The following is a 20,408-nucleotide window of genomic DNA, read 5'->3' on the forward strand; positions in this document are numbered from 1 at the left end:
ATCCCGGTCAAGAAGATTATGCATCAGTGTGAATGTTTGGATCAGATGGCTGATTGTCTTTTTTTACATGATTTAAGTACTTCTGCCATAAATTATATAGATATACATATATTTTTTATTGGTGGTTTGGCAGTTCAGCTGTCTGTGCTTCATGTTTTGCCCATTTTAAAGGGCAGAAATGTGACTGTTCACAGTGACTGCCAGCATACGATTTATTGGCTAGTAAGAGAAACATACACTAAGATGTATAAAAAAAGCCTGTTGTAAAATTTATTCCAAAATATTAGGAGGGAGCAGATATTATTTAGGAATGGTTTTTAAGCTTTTAAATTTAAATTAAACTTTTAAATTTCTTTATAGCTTTTAAAAGTGAACTTTTCCAGCTATTTCTTGAAATGAAGATGGGTGCAGATTTTAAAAGGCCAAAAAGTCCCATCCGTGGAAGTGTTAAAAAGATTAGCTGCTCACAAAAATAGCTGAGCCTTTGGTGAAAGAGGTCACCCCCCTTAGCCTTTGAATGAAAGTGGCCAGCCTGTTCTTCCTTTCCCGATGGGCATACCATGCATTTCTGGTACCATCCTTGTAAATCTCTTTATTGTCCTCACTAGCTATATTCTTTTTTATAACATGGCATCAAGAATTGCGCGAAGTTCTACCTGTGGTCCGCCTAAGGTTTGATACAGGTTTAGCATAACTAAACTCAAGTGCTTGGTTTGCTTTTTGTAAAATATCTTATGAACCTACATCACTGTTTTTGTGATTTTCGTATTCTTGAGATCCTTTTGTTCTCTATCCCATTTAGATTCTTGAATATGATCTCCTTAATTTTCCTTACTAAAATATAATACTTGTCTATGCTGAAATTAACTTGCCAATTATATGCCCATTATGTAAGTTTATTAATGTTGTCTCGTAATTTGTTGCTGTCCTCCTCAATATTGAAAATTCCACCCACGCCCCCAAGCTTGGTGTCATCTGCAAATTTAGAAATAATGTTTTTGATCACAAAGTCTAAATTAATAATATAAATTGTGAACAGTTGTTCCAGAACTGACTCTTGTGAGGACTGCACTTTCCACCTTCTGGATAGCTACCCTTTACTCCTACTTTCTGCTTTCTGTCTTCAGGCTGGCTAGCTATTCTTTCTGCTCATTTTACCCTGAATATACTTTATTCATTTATCTACTATGTGGTATGTTACCAAAGTCCTTTTGTAAATCTAGATCAGTGGTTCTCAAAGTCTGGTCTGCGGACTACTGGTGGTCCGCGATGGTCCTCCATGTGGTCCACGGGCTGGTCCAAAATACATATCACTGATGCACAACGTGATTGCCAAGGCCAAACAAGAGAACAGGTCACCCCCACCTCTTTGAAGCACCTTACTGCCTTTCCCAACAACATACAACTGTGATGTAAGATTTTCACATTTTTAGGGCTGAAAAGAAACAGGAGGAACTGGCTAAACATGGAGCCTGATATGAGACTGAAGTTCTCCAGCTTGGAACCAGACGCAACCTTATTGGTGTCGCATCCAAAGCAACACCATTCTTCCTATTAATTCTGATGAATTTTTTTCATGTTGGCAAGTGGAAGCTGGTGGGCTAGGACCTGCAGGTGGTCCACGGACAAGAAAGTTTGAGAATCACTGATCTGTCTGCATTCTCTGTTACCTCTTCAAATAATTCAGTGAGGTTGGTCAAGTAAGACTTTCCCTTTTGAGTTCATGCTGACTATTTGTTATTATATCCTTGGTTTCTAGATGTTTTTCTTTTTCTCCTTTCATAGGGATCCCATTACTTTTCTTACCACTGAGTTAAGTTGCCTGATCTATAGTTTCTCAGACATGTTCTATCTCCCTTCTTAAATAAAGATATCAGGTTAAATAGCTGCCAGCCTGCTGGCAAAACACTTTTTGGTAACAAATTACTAAATATGCATAATAGTGCCTCTGCTATCCGGTCCATAGATTCTTTTAAAATGCATAGATGTAATCCATCTGGAAGGGATTTTACCCTCTTTGAGTTTGATTAGTTTATTTAAAATAAAAAAATTAAATATTAAATGCGGTTATATCATTTCTAACCTAATTTTCTTAAGTGTTGTCCACCTGTCTCCCTCGTAAAAATGGAAACAAATGAATTATTTCACATTTCTGCCATTTTACTATTGCTGGGACATTGGGACCGTTTCTGGGGGCGGTGGGACCTGTACAAGGTGGACGGGTTGCACCTGAACCAGAATAGGACCAACATCCTTGCAGGGAAGTTTCCTCGTGCTGTTGGGAAGTATTTAAACTAACTTGGCAGGGGGATGGGATCCTGAGAGGAGGTTTAGCAGGGGGAGATGCACAGCCAAAATTAGAAGAGAGAGCAAGTGAGTCCGGAAGGCATAGAAATTATAGGCCAGTTAAGGCACAAGGGACTAAAACAAAAATACTTGGAAAAACTCAGCAGGTCTGACAGCATCTGCGGTGAGGGATACAGTTGACGTTTCGAGTCCGTATGACCCTTCATCAGAAAAAAAAATTCTGATGAAGGGTCATACGGACTCGAAACGTCAACTGTATCCCTCTCCGCAGATGCTGTCAGACCTGTTGAGTTTTTCCAGGTATTTTTGTTTTTGTTCTAGATTTCCAGCATCCGCAGTATTTTGCTTTTATCTTAAGGTACAAGCAAGTTTGGCAAGGTTGGATGCTATTTATTTGAATGCAAGGAGCCTGGCGAATAAGGCAGATGAGTTGAGGGCACAAATTAACACATGGAAGTATGATGTCACTGCTGTCACAGAGACATGGTTGAGAGAGGGGCAGGATTGGCAGCTCAATATTCCAGGAATAGGGTCTTCAGGTGAGACAGGGAAGCAGGTAAAAGAGGAGGGGAGATCGCAATATTGATCAAGGAATCAATTACAGCAGTAAGGAGGGCTGACATCTTAGAAAGCTCCTCAAATGAAGCCACATGGGTAGAACTGAAAAACAAAAAAGGAGCAATCACATTACTTGGAGTGTACTGTAGGCCCCGAAACAGTCAGAGAAATAGCAGAGCAGATATGTAGGCAAATTTCAGAGAAGTGTAAAAATAATAGGGTAGTAATAGTGGGGGAATTCAACTTCTCCAACATTAACTGGGTTAGTCATAGTGTGATAGGTTTAGAGGGAGCGGAATTCTTAAAATGCATCCAGGAGAGCTTTTTAAGCCAGTACGTGGAAGGTCCTACAAGAGAGAGGGTGGTCCTGGACTTAATTTTAGGGAATGAAGCTGGGAAAGTGGTAGAGGTATCAGTGGGGGAACATTTTGCAGTTAGTGATCATAACTCCGTTAGATTCAAGGTTGCTGTGGAAAAGGACAAGGATGGGCCAGAAATCAGAGTTCTAAATTGGGGGAAGGCCAATTTTAATAAGATAAGATATGATTTGGCCAGAGTGGACTAGGAGCAGCTACTTTTAGGTAAATCTGCATCAGGGCAGTGGGACTCATTCAAGAAGGAAATAGAGAGTACAGGGCCAACATATTCCAGTAAAGATAAAGGGTGGGACCAACAAATCCAGGGAACCCTAGATGGCGAGGGATATACAGGATTGAGTAAAGAGAAAAAGGATGGCTTGTGGCAGATGCCGAGGGCTCAAAACAGCGGAAACCCTAGAGGACTAGAGAACGTGTAGAGGGGAACATAAAAAGGAAATTAAGAGAGCAAAAAAGGGGCATGAAAAAATATTGGCAGGTAAAATAAAGGAAAATCCAAAGTTATTTTCCAAGTACATTAAGAGTATGAGGATAACTAGGGAAAGAGTAGGGCTCATTAAGGACCATCGCGGTAATTTGTGTGTGGAGCCGGAAGACGTAGGTAGGGTCCTAAATGAATACTTTGTGTCAGTGTTCACAAGTGAGAGGGACGACGTGGGTATGGAAATCAGGCAAAAGGACTGTGATATAATTAAAGAAATTAGCATAGAAAGGGAGGAGGTTCGAAGTGGTCTGACAGGCTTAAAAGTAGATAAATCTCCAGGCCCAGATGAAACGTATCCCAGGCTGTTGAGTGAGGCAAGGGAGGAGATAGCAGGGGCACTGGCAATAATTTTCAATACCCTCTGGCCGCAGGAGAGGTGCCAGAGGACTGGAGGACAGCCAGTGTGGTACTGTTATTCAAGAAGGGAGGAAGGGATAAACCAGGGAACTACAGGCCAATGAGTCTAACCTCAGTGGTGGGGAAACTATTGGAAGGACTGAGGGACAGAATTAATCTACACTTGTAGAGGCAGGGATTAATCAAGGACAGTCAGCATGGCTTTGTTAAGGGGAGGACATGTCTGACCAATTTGATTGAATTTTTCGAAGAGGTGACCAGGTGTGTTGATAAGGACAATGCATTTGACGTAGTCTACTTGGGCTTCAGCAAGGCTTTTGATAAGGTCCCGCATGGGCAACTGATAACGAAGTTAAGAGCCCATGGGATCCAATGTAATTTGGCAAATTGGATCCAGAATTGGCTGAGTGGCAGGAAGCAGAGGGTGATGGTCAAGGGGTGTTTTTGTGACTGGTTGCCTGTGTCCAATGTGGTTCCACAGGGATCGGTGTTGGGTCCCTTGCTATTTGTGGTATATATAAACGATTTAGACTTGAATGTAGGAGGGTTGATCAGTAAGTTTGCGGATGACACTAAAATTGGTGGGGTGATAAATAGTGAGGAGGATAGCCTTAGATTACAGGAGGATATAGAGGGGCTGGTCAAATGGGCTGATCAGTGGCAAATGGAATTTAATCCAGATAAGTGTGAGATGATGCACTTGGGCAGGACAAACAAGGCATCGGAATACATGATGAATGTAGGACCCTGGGAAGTACCAAGGATCAGAGGACCTTGGTGTGCTTGTCCACCGGTCCCTTAAGGTAGCGGGACAGGTAGATAAGGTGGTTAAGAAGGCATGTGGGATACTTGCCTTTATTAGCTGAGGCATAGAATATAAGAGCAGGGAGGTTATGCTGGAACTGTATAAAATGCTGGTTAGGCCACAGCTAGAGTATTGCATGCAGTCCTGGAATCTGCATTATAGGAAGGATGTGATTGCACGAGAGTGAGTGCAGAAGAGATTTACCAGGATGTTGCCTGGGCTGGAGAGTTTTAGTTATGAGGAGAGATTGGATAGACTGGGATTGTTTTCCCTGGACCAGAGGAGATTGAGGGGGACATGATTGAGGTGTATAAAATTATGAGGGGCATAGATAGGGTAGACAGGAAGGAACTTTTCTCCTTGGTGGAGAGATCAATAACCAGGGGGCATAGATTTAAGGTAAGGGGCAGGAGGTTTAGAGGGAATGTGAGGAAGAATTTTTTCACCCAGAGGGTGGTGGGAATCTGGAACTCACTGCCTGAAAGGGTGGTAGTGGCAGATACCCTCGTAACATTTAAGAAGTATTTGGATGTGCGCTTGCGATGCCATGGCATACAAGGCTATGGGCCTAGTGCTGGAAAATGGGATTAGAATAGTTAGGTACTTGTTTGACTGGCGTAGACTCAATGGGCCAAAGGGCCTTTTTCTGTGCTGAAGACCTCTATGACTCTATGCTGTCTGTGATTTTATTCTGTATCCCCTCCAGTGGCCCTATTTTCATCCTGTTTTTCCTTTGCTTCTTTGTGTGCCTAGAATATTTTGATATTTTGTTTGATGTTTCTTGATAATTTAATATCATATTTCCTCTTTTTCCTATTTTTTGACTTCTCCTATGTCTTCCTTTGACTTCCTTGTCATGCTCTCCTCTGCTGTTTATGTACTTAGTATATGCCTCTTTCGTTACCCTTTATATCTTTATTCTTTTAGACCCCTCTCCCCACCTTACTCCACCCCTACTTACACTTTCCTCTAGGACACTACCCCCACTCTGGTTCATATGAAGCCTGTCCCATCAATATGGCTCCTTCCTCTTCCGGTGCTAGTGTCCCATGGAAATTAAATCCCACTTTCTCACACCAGCCCCTTAGTCTCATTTTAATTGCCCTGATCTGCCTGTTTCTGTGCCAATTTGCTTGTGGTTCAGAGGTTATGACCTTCGAGTTCCTGTTTTTTTAATTTAGCTGCTAACTCCTGATGCTCTTTCAGCAGGACATCCTCCCTGTTCCTATCAATATATTCTGTTCTGACTTGAATCACAATAACTGCCTATTCCACTTCTGTTTCCAAATTCCTCTCTGGCCACCTCAAGATACCCCATTAACCTTGCATAAGGTAGATCATTTGGACCTTTTCATTTGTGGTTGCAGAGAGCACCATCTATGCCCCTAATTGTGGAATCCTCTATCATTGCCACATTTCTATTCTGCTCTCTACTATTGCCCCCGCCCCCCATACCAACCCCCTGCTCCCTTGGACAGCCTTCTGAACAACAGTGCCTTCATACAAAAGAAATATTGAGCTAAATGCAGTTGTACATGGGAAATCAAACTCCACTGTACTGTACAGGTGGAGGAAGGTTAGAAGATGGACCAGGGCTCATATGTATTTCAGTCCCTATTTAAATTCATACATTGCTGTATTATTTTGTATTGTCATTATAGATTCTTATATCCATATTTATAATGGCAGCTGCTAATGTAAACTCGCCATACAGTAATTACACCTTTCTACCTGTGGTAGTGCTACAGTACCTCTATTTGGCGTTTGCTGTGATAACAGGCAGTTTCCATTGTGGACGTAGGAATTTATACCGGAAAAAAGTCAATAGGTGCAGACAAACATTAAAATTTTAATGGGATGTTTATTCTTTTGTCCACTGGATATGACAATTTACTTGGGAAAAGATCTTACCACTTTTGCAACCGATGGAAACAAATTGTGCTGGTTTAACCAGAGACAGCTTAGTAACTGAAGGTATAGCCTCTCCTACTGTCTATCATGGGTCAAGTGATGTTCTTGGAGGCTCCGACCAATGAGCCCTGAGCGTGGGTAATCTTGTGGACGGGGCTTTCTGACGAGAGTCCAGATCGAAAATGTAGCATCTGAAAAGCTCTAAAAACATACAGTCTTATCTGCAGTCTGTCAGCCCCAAACGCGCCCAATTCTAATGAATTAGTGGACCTCGTGAAAACGCAATTCCAGCCAAAGCCATCCGTAATAATGCAGTGGTTTAAGTTTAATTCCAGAGTCAGGGCCCTGGGAGAGTGCATCACAACCTACATAGCGAAGTTGAAGCAGTTGACTGAGCACTGTGACTTCGGGGACACACTAAATGATATGCTGCGGGACCGATTTGTTTGTGGAGTTCATGACGATGCCATTCAGCGCCATTTATTCGCAGAGGTCGACATCGATTTGAAGTGCACCCTGGAAATAGCACTTGCTGTGGAAAGCGCTGCGAGAAACTTGCAGGCTTTGCAACACGTACAACATGGCGCTGTTTTTCATGTGGGGCGGGAACCTACTGCCGTGCGTGGCGTGAAAGCCAGAGACACAGCAGCGAAGCGAGAGGCAATGTCCACTGTTAGAAAAAAGAAAAGGCCTAGTAGAAATACTTCAGCAGCAACTCCAAGGTTAATCTGTTAAAGATGTGGGGGTGACCATATACCGGACACCTGCAGATTCAAGGAGGCCATAAGAAAGGTCATATAGTAAGGCAATGCAGGGCGAAGCTGAAACAGCCCATAAGGCAACAAACCAACATGATAGAATTGAAAAATACAGCAAAACCTGAAGCTGCTGATACTGACATCTATTCCCTGTGTAACGTCACCACTTTAAAAACCGAACCTATCACTGTCACAATCCAAGTTAGCGGGAAGCCACTAATAATGGAGGTAGATATGGGAGCCTCAACCACAGTGGTGGGGGAGCCCACATTTAAATACCTAAATGAAGGTACCCAGCCACTGAATCTGGAGCAGACAACCGCTAAATTGAAAATATACACTGGAGAATGTTTACAGGTAAAGGGCATCACCACAGTGCTCATGCCTTATAGGCAACAGACAGCTCAGCTTCCAGTGATAATAGTGACAGGAGAAGGACTTAGTCTTCTGGGCCGAGGCTGGTTTCAGAAAATCAAGCTTGACTGGTCTGAAATATTTCACCTGAGAACAGGAGGAGTTCCTGAACTGCAAAGGAAATACAACAGTGTATTTTGGGATGAGTTAGGAGAATTGAAGGACCTTCACATGCTGCATGGATCCCTCAGGTCAGAGTTGGTTCCTCTGGAAAATCATAAAGAAAAACAAAATGAATTAGTGCCACTCTGAACAAACTGAAGAAACAGTTGGCAGAGAAGACTCAACAATGTTCAATATTCCAGGAGGAAGCCAAGAGATACAAGAAAGAGAGTGAAGAGCTGAAGAATCAGCTGAATGAAACAAAAGAGGCATTAGAAGGAAAGTTGTAGAACTTTCCAAGATGCGAGTGGATAATGAAGCCATGGGTAACTCAACTACCGAACTGAACCAAGTTAAGATTTCACCAGAGAGAAACTTGGCTGACTGTGAAATCAAAATGAAGGGCAAAGCAAAACTCTGCGGCAAAAAGAAAAGGAAAAGCCAGAAATCAGATTAGAAAAGGCTAACCGGACACTAGAGCTCCAGGGGCTAGAATGAAGAGCATTGGATGCTGGAAATATACCATAAACCATTAATGGGTTTATTCAGTAAGGATAAGGCCATTCTGCCAATAACATCAGCAAAAATACAATGTTGGGCTTTGATATTATCTGTGTATGAGTATACCTTTATGTAGCGTCTTGGCTTACATATGACAAATGCAGATGCACTCAGTCGTCTCTTGTTACCAGATGGCATTGTCACATGCTCCAGTACCACAAGAACTTGTGCTATTACTGAATTTCTTGGATTCTTCGCCTGTGTGTGCAAAGCAAATTAGGAATTGGACAAAGAGAGATCCAATTTTGTCGAAAGTCAGAGACCTTATTTTGCAAGGGTGGTCAAATTCACCTGTACCTGAAGAGATGAGACCATTCCATGCCTGAAAAACAGAGTTAAGTTGTCAAGATGGAATTTTGTTGTGGGAATCAAGAGTTGTCATCCCTTCGCAAGGAAGGGAGCCACTCTTGACAGAGCTTCACAGTGCGCATCCAGACATATCAAAGGTGAAAATGCTTGCACGAAGCTATGTCTGGTGGCCAGACATTGACAGTGACATTGAAAGCATGGTCAAGCACTGTCTCCATTGTCAGCAACAGCAGAAGTTGCCTGTTTTAGCCCCACTGTATCTGTGGGAGTGGCCTGGTCTACGCTGGATTAGACTACATATGGATTATATAGGACCATTTGTAGGTACCATGTTTTTATTGATCATAGATGCAGATTCTAAATGGATGGATGTATATGAAATCAGAGTCTAGAGTCATAGAGGTTTACAGCACAGAAAAAGGACCTTCGGCCTATTGAGTTTGCGCCGGTCAAACAAATACCTAACTATCCTAATCCCATTTTATAGAGGTCAGATCACCAACATCGAGCACAACTATCGAGAAGCTGCGTCATTGTTTTAGCATACATGGCCTACCGGAAATAATTTCTGATAATGGTGCAGTCTTTACCAGTGCAGAGTTTCAGAGATTCATGAATTTATCTGGAATCAGGCATACTAAATCAGCCCCATACCATCCCTCATCAAATGTCTTAGCTGAGAGAGCTGTGCAAACTTTCAAATCCGGTATGAAAAGGTTATCAGAAGGTACTCTAGAAACTCGACTTTCTGCTTTCTTCTCAGTTTTCATACAACGCTTCATTCGACTGTGGGTTCAGCGTTGTCTGAGCTCTGATGAAACGCCGCCTATGTACAAGGTTAAGTCTGGTATTTCCAAATTTAGAGAGGAAGGTAGAGAGGAATCAGAGCAATCAAAAATTGAGTCACGATATTCATAGCAAAGCTTGCACATTCACTGCAGGAGACACAGGATTCGTGTGGAATTTCGGAAGTGGACCTTGTTGGGCTCCTAGAACCATTGACTCAGAGACTGGTCCCTTATCCTTCCAGGTGGAAGCAGAAGACAGAATTGTTTGAAAACACGTGGACCATACTCGTGATAGAGACATTCCAACAACCAACTATTCCACCTGTGATTAAAGTCGAACCATTAATCCCTGAGGTGACAGATTGACATAGAATAGACATGTCTGATGTCTCTAGAGTTGCCTAACCCTGATCTGCTACTTTCTAATGATATATCTCGTACTGCAGTTCCTGATCATGTCAATCCTGTGGAAGAACCTCAAGTGGTGGAGCTATGCCACTCTAACCAAATAAGAAAGCACCTGAGAGACTTATGGCAGGATTTTTCAGTCGGCGTGCGGGGGCAGGCCTGACACGCCGACGCGTAAAATGATGCGTGATGATGTCGGGCATGCGTCCCGACGTCATCATGCAGTCCCGCAATATTTTGTTCGACGGGCACACGCCGGAATGTAACCGCCCTATTAAGGCCATTAACAAAGTAATTATTGTGATTGTTAATGCTGCCTGTCCAACCTTAAGGTGGATGAGGTTTCCTAAAACTTTTATTAAATAAATTTTAAAATGTTTCAACGTATAAAAACATGTCCCATCTCATGTGACAGAGTAATATGAGGGGACATGTTTAAATACATTTTTAATCCGTTTATTTAATTATTTCAATGTTGATTCAATCTCCCTGAGAGAGCTCTGTGCCTCGGGGAGATTGGAGCGCTGGCGCCGACTCTCCCTCCTCCCCCCGCCTGCACAGGGTAGTGCTGAGCGCTACGGCTTGTGTATTATGCTGGGCGGGCCTTAATTGACCCGCCCGCGCAAAATGGTGGCACGGAGCCGATCGGACCCACGACCACCCCTGCCCATTCCCGCCGAGCCCGCCCGCCGCCTGAAAACCAGGCCTTAATCTTTAATCACCTGAAGTTGTATGTATGTACATGTCGTTGTATATTCAAATAGTTCCTGTAAGTAGAAACTGTAAAAAAAAACTAAAAGGGGGAGGAAATGTAGCAACTGAAGATATTGCTTCTGCTGTCAATCAGGGGTCACGTGATGTTCTTGGAGGCTTTGACCAATGATCCTGAAATGCGGGTAATCCGGTGGGGGTGGGGGTGGGGTGTGGCAGAGCTTCCTGAAGAGAGCCCTGATCGAACATGTAGCATTTTAAAAGCTCTGTAATTTTCTGCTTCTTGTTGAAACCTGTCCGGTCCGCCAAGTCATTACAGATAGCGCTTGTGTCAGAAGCCAGACCCTTTTTTATTTACTTTTTGGAATTTGCCATCAAGGATTACATCCATTTCAATCTTCCATCGCCATGTTTATCATCTGGGTGTCAAGATCAAAGTTGAAATTATAGTACTTCTTCACAGTGGCACAATTCACCATAAACTATATGAATGCGTTTCCACCACATCCTTAAGTACCAAGTCACATCAATGGAGGTCGAGAGATTCAGCCACAGTTAGTTGCTTCTCTACAGCCTAGTCATGTAGGCCAGCATTACTTTAGATATATGAGCTCATGTTCCCATGCCTGAACCCTTTTTACTGCATTCCACCAGTTGATATTTTGAAGTTTCTATTTCCTCATCAATCGACAGCTGAAGTCAACGTGATGGAAAGATCTGCAGACAACTTGCAATGTGTCAATTGCCCTGATGTTTTACGAGTCTAAGTCAGTGCTGTGTACCAGGCTTACCAACCTTTTAATTCAGGCCATGATGAGAGGCTACCTTCCCTTCCAAGATGCTGAACAATGGGTCACTGTAGAAAGCAACACTTCCTCTCAGGAAACCAACCTTTTAGCTTGGCCCCAGATCTCTCGCATGGTCCAACAGACGTTCTTGCTGTATGCGCTTAAAGCTTCTTGCTATTAGGACAAGGTGTTACCCGTTACCGGCTTAATTTACAATGGAACTTTGATGTCACTGAGAAATAAAAAGCAACCTTAGACCCTTCTCAGTTCAGTTATAAAGAATTATGTCCAGGCTAAAGCTGGCATCCACCAGGCAACAACCTCTGGGTACTGATATGTCACCAACTGGACACACATTTCTAAGAATCTCTGCTCAATACTTTCACTGGCTGACTGTCAAGAGGTAGGGGAAGAAAGGGGGGAACCAATCCACCCAAGAAAAAAATGCATTCTTAATTTCTCCCTGGTGAAGATTATTTTCTGACACTTGTGTGACATAAATGTTACTTGTCACTCTGGATGTTGCCCAGGCCTTATTGAATGTGTACTTAAGTTGCTTCATTATCTGAGGAATTGCAAATGAAGCTGAACACTAGGACACTGCCCAGTGGAAATCCTGCAACAACATATTGTTGCTGAGAAGGCTAGCCTCCAGAAACCACAATCGCCTTCCTTTGTGCCAGGTATGGCTGCAGCCACTGGAGTGTTTTCCACCAGATCCTTATTGACTTCAGGTTTACTAGGCTCCTTTATGCTACCTTAAGTCAAATGATGCCTTGATGTCAAAGACAGCCACTCTTGCTTCACATTTGGAATTCAGCTTTGTGCCCAAGGTTGTAATGGGTTGTGGAGCCAAGTGATCTTGCGGAATCCAAAGTGAGCTTTGGTGAGTAGGTAATTGGTGAGTAAATGTCACTTGATAGTACTTTTGAAGATTCCTTCTATCACTTTGTTGATGGTTTTGTCATGGAGCCTCCTACTCCTGTTAGCTGCTTAATTGACCCAATATTGCAGGTTGCAGACCTGATCCATTGCTATAGGATCACTTAACTTTATCCATAGCGTGCAGTTTTTGCTATTTAGCATTCATGTGGGTCCTGTCCTATAGTGATACCAGGTTGACCTCATTTTCAGGTGTGCCTTTTGCTGCTTCCAGCATGCTTTTCTATTGTCCACATTGAGGATTGGTCACATGGCTTGATGGTGTTGGAGGAGTGAAGGATATGCCAGTCTATGAGGTTAATGATTGTGGTGGAATACAATTGTGCTGCTGCTGATTACCTACGTCCTCATGGATGTGCAGTTTTGCGCTAGTTGATCTATCCCTCAATAAAAATACCACACAATACAATGGAGTATGCCTCAGTGTGAAGGCTCAGAGGGAACATAAGGGTGTAGGTGAAACTGGGCCATAGTGTGCACCTTCTGTTGACGAGTTACGGTGAAGAATTTGCAAAGCCCTGGGATGGGAATGTGCTGATCAAACTGCATAGCTGGGAAATGCAGTACAGGTCCAGGAGATGTAAAAAAAATTGCTTTATATTTTTATCGTAATGAATGAGTAGTATAGATGTATACTACCTTGGGATAGTTACACACATTTAATGCAGTTGAGTACCCTGATGAGCTAGTACGTTAGCACACAGTGCATTCATATTTTAATATAGAGCTAATTTTTCTTTCATTTCTAGTTTTAGTTTCAATTAGGGTGTTTTGCTATGTGGACAAAAGTTGGGAAATACTGAAGTACATTTTGATTTTAGTTCCACGAGGATGAAAACTGTGTTGAATCACATATTTGAAGCTTTGATGGAACAAGAAATGAAAATTCAGAGATGCATTGACCATAGTAACTTCAATATGAAAGAAAGATGAGGAAGGTTGCAATGAGAGAGAAAGCACCAGCACAATTAGAGGCTAGAGGTGAAAGGAACATTTTATTAGCTAGCATTTTTTTCATCTCTCTTGCCTGGTTCTGAGAGGGATGTTGGAAAGATAATGGCAAGCTTCAGGGAGGGCAAATAAAATGTATTTACATAAATTTATTTACATTTAATAGGACTTTCTTATTCTTGAGTTGTCTGTTGGAAATATAATTTTCTGTTAATGGTGTCCGACTGCTATTATGTGCTGAAAGTTTTTCTCTGCAGTTCTGTCTCCTGATAGGAAAGGGGAGTTTAGAAAAACAGAACTCAGCCATCGTTATGATCACTTGACTGATAGAGCAGATTTTACTAAGAAACAATACTTTACTTTAAAGATTCTTTCTCCCTATTTAACACTGTATGTCAGTTGTGCAACAACATGGTAATAAACATTCTCCATTATGATGATTGCAAAGTGCAATGTGATCAACTTTTCTGATATTAGTTTTTTTACACTGAGGTGAGGAATTTTAAAAGGTTTGCCAATTCATCACAGCCAAATGATTTTTAAAAAATTATTAGTTTGAAAAATACAGTTTATTGCTGAAAGTACTTATTAATTCTTTCTTAAAAATAAACTGCTGAACTTTTTAAGGGAAATGGCAAGATAGTTGGTGCCAAACACCTGGCGTATATTGTAGTGGCTTGCCTATTCTCAGAATAATACAATTTAAAACTAACAACCCCATTGCACAGTACAGAGTCTGTAGCTTCCACCCCATGTGGTCCTTTTATATATTTTGAACTTCATTAAATGTACTATCATGCCTCGTATTTGTAGGGGTCAACAAACTGTGATGAAGCATCTTGGCAAGACTAATTTCAGCTGCATTAGTACAGACTCAGGCAGGGAATTTGAGGTTTATTGATTCCGATAATGATGAATAGGAAGGCTGTTGATTTTTGCGATGGATTAACTCCTCAGGGGATTTGAATTGTTCAAACTGATGGTTCAAAGCTCTGTGTGTTCATCAGTGATTTTTTAAAGAAGTGCAGCAGGCTCATTGTTAACAGCAAAAAGATGTGACTATGTTGGCACTCAAATCCTCTACACTGCTCACCATTTTAATAGATACTTGATTAAGCCTTTCTTTAAGTTACAGAGCATATAAATGGTGAAGCTGACTTTTGCAGGCAAAATTACACAGCATTAGTGAAAACCTAATGCTTTCTATAAAGGTTACTCAGGCCAGGCTGCATTCTGCAGAATTCTTGATTGTAATGCAGAAAAATCAGGAAACCTAAATGAATGTAGCATATTGCACCATATTTACTGAATGAAAGTATACGAGTCATGATCCCTAGAGTTGCAGAATAAGGGTATACTCAAAAAATTATGACAGTGGTCTTGTATTTAGAATGTCTTTGTAATTCTAGTGATGTACAGCATGTTGTAGCAATTGAGCAAGCTAAGGTTCCATTTGCCTTGGATATCCTGAAATACATAATCCAGATGAGAGAATGGATGTCAGGAAAGGCATCTTAATCTCTCTATTTGTGTTCTAGCAACCTCTTTACAGTTTTTGATGAATTATGGCCATTTATTATTTTTCCTCCTGCTCTGTTGATCTGTTGTGTTATGTTGATTGATGATATTCCAGTGGGATTCCTTTCAAATCTGAGATTCTTTTTGGCACTTTTGGCTTCCGCGAGAAAAGATTGATGTAAACTGTAGTTTACTACTAAACTGTAGCCTTAAGCACTCCATATTTTAAGTAGGGACAGTTTTTATGTTAAAGGTATGTTAAGTAGATACAGTGCAAAACAAAAGTACAAACAACTTAATTTAATCAAGTTTGCTGCTATAATAGTTAAAAGTTTATGCCTTTTATGCATAATATATACTTTGCGGTATCAAATGGATCAACATGTCAAATACTGGCAGGGTTTCCAATCCTCAAGAATGTTTGAGAAAAAGTGGAAAAGTAAGGAGAGGAAACAGAGAGTGCTATGATAACTTCATATTTTTGCATTTGTCATCATCAAATTTGATCCAAATTGAAACTTTGAAAGAAATTGGTTTGCGTTTGTAGGAATTTGATCCTGAGGAATTCTATCATTTGTTGGAAGCAGCTGAAGGCCATGCCAAAGAAGGACAAGGAATCAAGACTGACATTCCCCGTTACATCATCAGTCAGCTGGGGCTCACCAGGGATCCCTTGGAGGGTAGGTGATTTTACTGAAAGGTTAAAATGCTGACCCAGTACAAGGGAGCTTGTTTGTAAATGGTCTGGCGATTAACCAATAAATTGCTAGTCAAAGCATTTTAAAGTGAATTACAGCAATAATTAGATTGAAATCAAATATGGTATTATTTTTGGCTGTATACAAATTTAACTTAATAAGACTATCTCGTGCACAAAACCTGTGTTGAATGTAGTTGGTTGTTTAGAGCTGTCACAGCAGCAACTTTCAAGGTTTGAGATTTTCACACACTGTATATGGAAAACATCATCTCATCCCAAAAATGTTCCATTCGTCACTTCTCACTTTCTCCTATTTTATCCTCCCTTTCTGTCTATATTTTTTTTAATACTCCTTTTCTTTCATTTTTATCTTCACAACCTACCTAACATTATCGTTTTCTGCTGCCAATACTTAGTTTTTATGTAACAAAAACAAAAATAGCTGGAAAAACTCAGCAGGTCTGACAACATTTGCGGAGAGGAACAAAGTTGACGTTTCAAGTCAGTATGACTCTTCATCAGAACTAAGGAATAGAGAAATGAGATGAAAAATAAGCTGGTAGATGGGGGTGGGACAGGTAGAGCTGGATAGAGGGACAGTAATAGGTGGAGGCAAAGAAGAGATTGCCAAAGATGTCATAGACAAAAGGACAAAGGGGTGTTGACAGTGGTGATATTATCTAGGGAATGTGCTAATGGGGATATTAAGGGTAGCAAGCAGGACAAGCTAGTGGCAGATGGCCTTAGTGGGGGAGGGGGATCGAAATGGGCCAAAAGGTGGAGATAAAACAATAGATCGAAATAAATTTTAAAATAGGTGGGAAAAGAAAAATATATTTTTTTAAATTATAAATTATTGGAAAATGTGGGATTGGAAAGGGGGTGGGGATGGAGGAGAGAGTTCATGATCTGAAATTGTTGAACTCAATATTAAGTCCGGAAGGCTGTAAAGTGCCTAGTCGGAAGATGAGGTGCTGTTCCTTCAGTTTGCGTTGAGCTTCACTGGAACATTGCAGCAGGCCAAGGACAGACATATGGGCATGAGAGTAGGGTGGTGTGTTGAAATGGCAAGCAACAGGGAGGTCTGGGTCATGCTTGCGGACAGACCGAAGATGTTCCACAATGCGGTCACCCTGTCTGCTGCTTCACTTGAAAGGAGTGTTGGGGCCCTTGGACGGTGAGGAGGGGGAAAGTAAAGGGGCAGGTGTTGCACCTTCTGCGGTTGCATGGGAAGGTGCCATGGGAGGGGGTTGAGGTGTAGGGAGTGATGGAGGAGTGCACCAGGGTGTCCCAGAGGGAACAATCCCTGCAGAAAGCCGCCGGATGGGAGGGTGAAGGGAAGATGTGTTTGGTGGTGGTATCATGCTGGAGTAGGTGGAAATGGCGAAGAATGATACTTTGAACGCAGAGGCTTGTGGGGTGATAAGTGAGGACAAGGGGGACCCTATCATGGTTCTGGAAGGGAGAGGAAGGTGTGAGGGCGGATGCGTGGGAAATGGGCCGGACATGTTTGAGGGCCCTGTCAACCACCGTGGGTGGAAAATCTCAGTTAAGGAAGAAGGAACACATGTCAGAGGAACTGTTCTGAAAAGTGGCATCATCAGAACAGATGTGACAGAGGCAAAGGAACTGAGAGAATGGGATGGAGTCCTTACAGGAAGCTGGGTGTGAAGAGCTGTAGTCGAGGTAGCTGTGGGAGTCGGTAGGCTTGTAATGAATATTGGTGGACAGTCTATCACCAGAAATTGAGACTGAGAGGTCAAGGAAGGGAAGGGAAGTGTCTGTGATGGACCACGTGAAAATGATGGAGGGGTGGAAATTGGAAGCAAAATGAATAAATTTTTCCGGATCCAGATGAGAGCATGAAGCGGCACCGAAGCAGTCATCCATGTACCGGAGAAAGAGTTTTTGTGTCTTCATTTCTGAGGGTGAAGAGCATGAGATTGACACAGAGGTGCTAGTATCCATTGTGAAAATCTTTTAACGACAAAAGAGTACATTCAATTGCTCTGTGGATGTTGGGATAGCTCTGTCCCCATTACATTCTCTTTCTCTCTCACTGGAAGGAAAAAATGCTCAATCACACCACTGAGGCACAATGCTGGTAGCTTACAGTTTTGTCCAATATTCCTGACAAACTTAGGAGCATTACAAGGGTTGCATTTATTATTGGTATTGACACCTAAAGTTGGTCCTATCCATGTGATATTTGAATAATAAGGTAAATTCTGGGAATTTCTTGCCCAAAGTATGTAATCTTCAAATACATTTCAGATTGACAGTTACAAATAAGTATTTATCCATTAAACGACTAGTGCCAGTCTTATCCATCACTTTACGAGGATTTGGGATGTGTCATCTAGCATTAGCAGAAATATTGAGTGTTACATGATTGAAGTTATTTTTGGGAAAAAATTATTTACTTTCATGTGTAAACAGCACTCAGAGAACTTTGGATAAAATTGTTATATAAATGAATTTAATTTTAAACTGTAATTTATAATGATTTCTGGAACATAAGGTAAAAGAGAAGGTTTACATGCTGGGGAAGAGGAATTGATATTTCCTGAGCTGGTCTATCTAGCAGGGCATCTCTCCTTACTCATTTAAACCTTACTATTAAAATTCATACAAATATTTTTTGCATAGTAGCACTATCTGGATAATGTTTTACTAAACTCTTAAAGTCAGTTGCCCAAATTTAACACAGCACATATTCTTACGAAAACTGAAAGTTTTAAGATAATCCAGTTGTACTCTGTTCCCTGTTTTACTTATGCAAATATTATTTTGCCTTTGTTTTAAGAAATGGCCCAGCTAACCAGCTATGACAGTGGCAATCTAGAAGCTCCAGAAACTGATGATTCTGTTGATGTGAGTATTGGTGGTCAAAACCAAAATATTAACTATTGTTTTAAACAGCTCATCTCACCTAACAGCATGCTTCATAAACTTTTACAGCAGCTAAGTCCATTACTAGAAAGCAATGTACATTGTTCTGAATGAGTTAAACTCACTTTAAATGAGTTGCTGATGATATTTATCTCTTTCTTTTCATAAGACAACTTGTACTTGTATAGCATCTTTAATGTAGAAAAATATCCCAAGATGCTTCATAGGAGCATTATCAAACAAATTTGGCACCAAGGTGCATAAGGAAATATTATGGCAGATGAACAAAAGCTTGTTCAAAGAGTTAGGCTTTCAGGAACATCTTAAAGGATGAAAGAGAGATCAAGAGGTTTATGGAGGGAGTTCCAGAGGTTAGGGCCTTGACAGCTGAATGAAAGAGTGATTTAAACAAGTGATGCTGAAGAGGCCAGAATCGGAAAAGTGCAGATATCTTGGAGGGTTGTACTGCTGGAAGAACTGATAGGATAGGGAGGAATAAGGCCATGATGGAATTTGAAAACAAGGATGAGAATTTTAAAATTGAGGCACTGCTTAACTGGGAGCTAATAAAGGCCGGCAAGCACAGGTGTGAGTTAAAACACAGGCAGCAGAGTTATGGTGGGCGAAAGGTGGAAGAACAAACAGGAGAGAGTTGAAATACTTAAATCCAGTGGTAACAAAGGCATGGAAGTGGGTTTTGGGGGGGAAAATGGAGGAGAACTAGAAAAAGATATGAGTTGAGGGGTTATCTTTACATTCCAGGATGCATTCCTGACACAGTGAGAAATTTTGACATATAGAAACAGGACCCTATTGTACTTGCTGTAGTCCACTTAGATCTGGCATTGAACAACTAAACCAGTTGTCTACCATATCCATTCAAGTCATTAATAGGCCCCTTAATTACTTAAGTTAGTTCCCTGTCGCTTGCGGGTAGATAGCCACTGTGCCTCTGACCTGATGCCTTTGAAAATAGCTCAGAGGTGAGAAGATGCTGGCCAACTGGCATGCCGTTCTTCCACAATGATTCTGACCAGTGTGCCTCCATGGCCATTTGTAAGTCCAGCCCCCCAGTTTGTGATATGACATGGCTTGGGTTCCCAAACAGTGAGTCACGGGCCCCGGTGGGGTCATTGGAGTTACAAGCTTCGAGGCCACAATGGCGGCTGTGGAACGAAGGCTCTGTCAGAAAAGTCCTGGCTCCAAGCCTCCATGATATGCGCACCAGATTTTGTTTCCTGGCTCGCAGTTCTCTGGGAAGGGGACAAGCTTCACACAGCAGTGTCAGTATCTGCATTGAGCATGCCCATTTTTTTTTTCTGGCTCTGAATCTGGTCTACTTCTCAACTTGAGATCATTGAGATAGTATCACATTTCTAGGCAAAGCAGGCTCTGCTTAAAACCTCCTCATTCTCAGCCAATGCAGTGTGGGTGCTGAAACCTTTTTCAAATCATTAGGGATTTTTCATGTTTCCAGCATTACTTGCTCTTGTTTAATTTATGGTAGCATGTTTTCCAGAGACTTAAAATTTTGCTAGTTTGGGCCAAATCAAAAGAGTCAGTGTACAGAATTTGTCTCGTTAGGTCCAGTGAGTAAGATAAATTTCAAAACACAAATTTTCAAATGTTGAATATTTGTGTGAACATTAATCATTAAGTATCGATGGTTACTATCCTCGGAACAACACCTGTATCCCCTCCCCACCTGGAGGTATTCACTCTAGGATCATACCAAGTCTGAGGCTTTAAAATGGGATCACACCAGGA

At 41.6% G+C, this 20,408-nt stretch overlaps 1 protein-coding gene across 5 annotated transcripts in view; it reads left to right on the forward strand.

The window, feature by feature from the left end:
* mast2 (microtubule associated serine/threonine kinase 2) overlaps positions 1-20,408 on the forward strand; it is a 544,666-nt gene that overhangs the window by 460,394 nt on the left and 63,864 nt on the right. For all 5 annotated transcript variants that reach the window (XM_078561040.1, XM_078561041.1, XM_078561042.1 and 2 more), the window contains 2 exons: positions 15,597-15,729; positions 18,556-18,623. In XM_078561040.1, coding sequence (XP_078417166.1) covers positions 15,597-15,729; positions 18,556-18,623 — 201 coding nt within the window. The remainder of the gene's footprint in view (positions 1-15,596; positions 15,730-18,555; positions 18,624-20,408) is intronic.

This window comes from Cetorhinus maximus, chromosome 17 (assembly GCF_964194155.1).
Source record: "Cetorhinus maximus chromosome 17, sCetMax3.hap1.1, whole genome shotgun sequence".
In the NCBI taxonomy this organism is placed as follows: domain Eukaryota; kingdom Metazoa; phylum Chordata; class Chondrichthyes; order Lamniformes; family Cetorhinidae; genus Cetorhinus; species Cetorhinus maximus.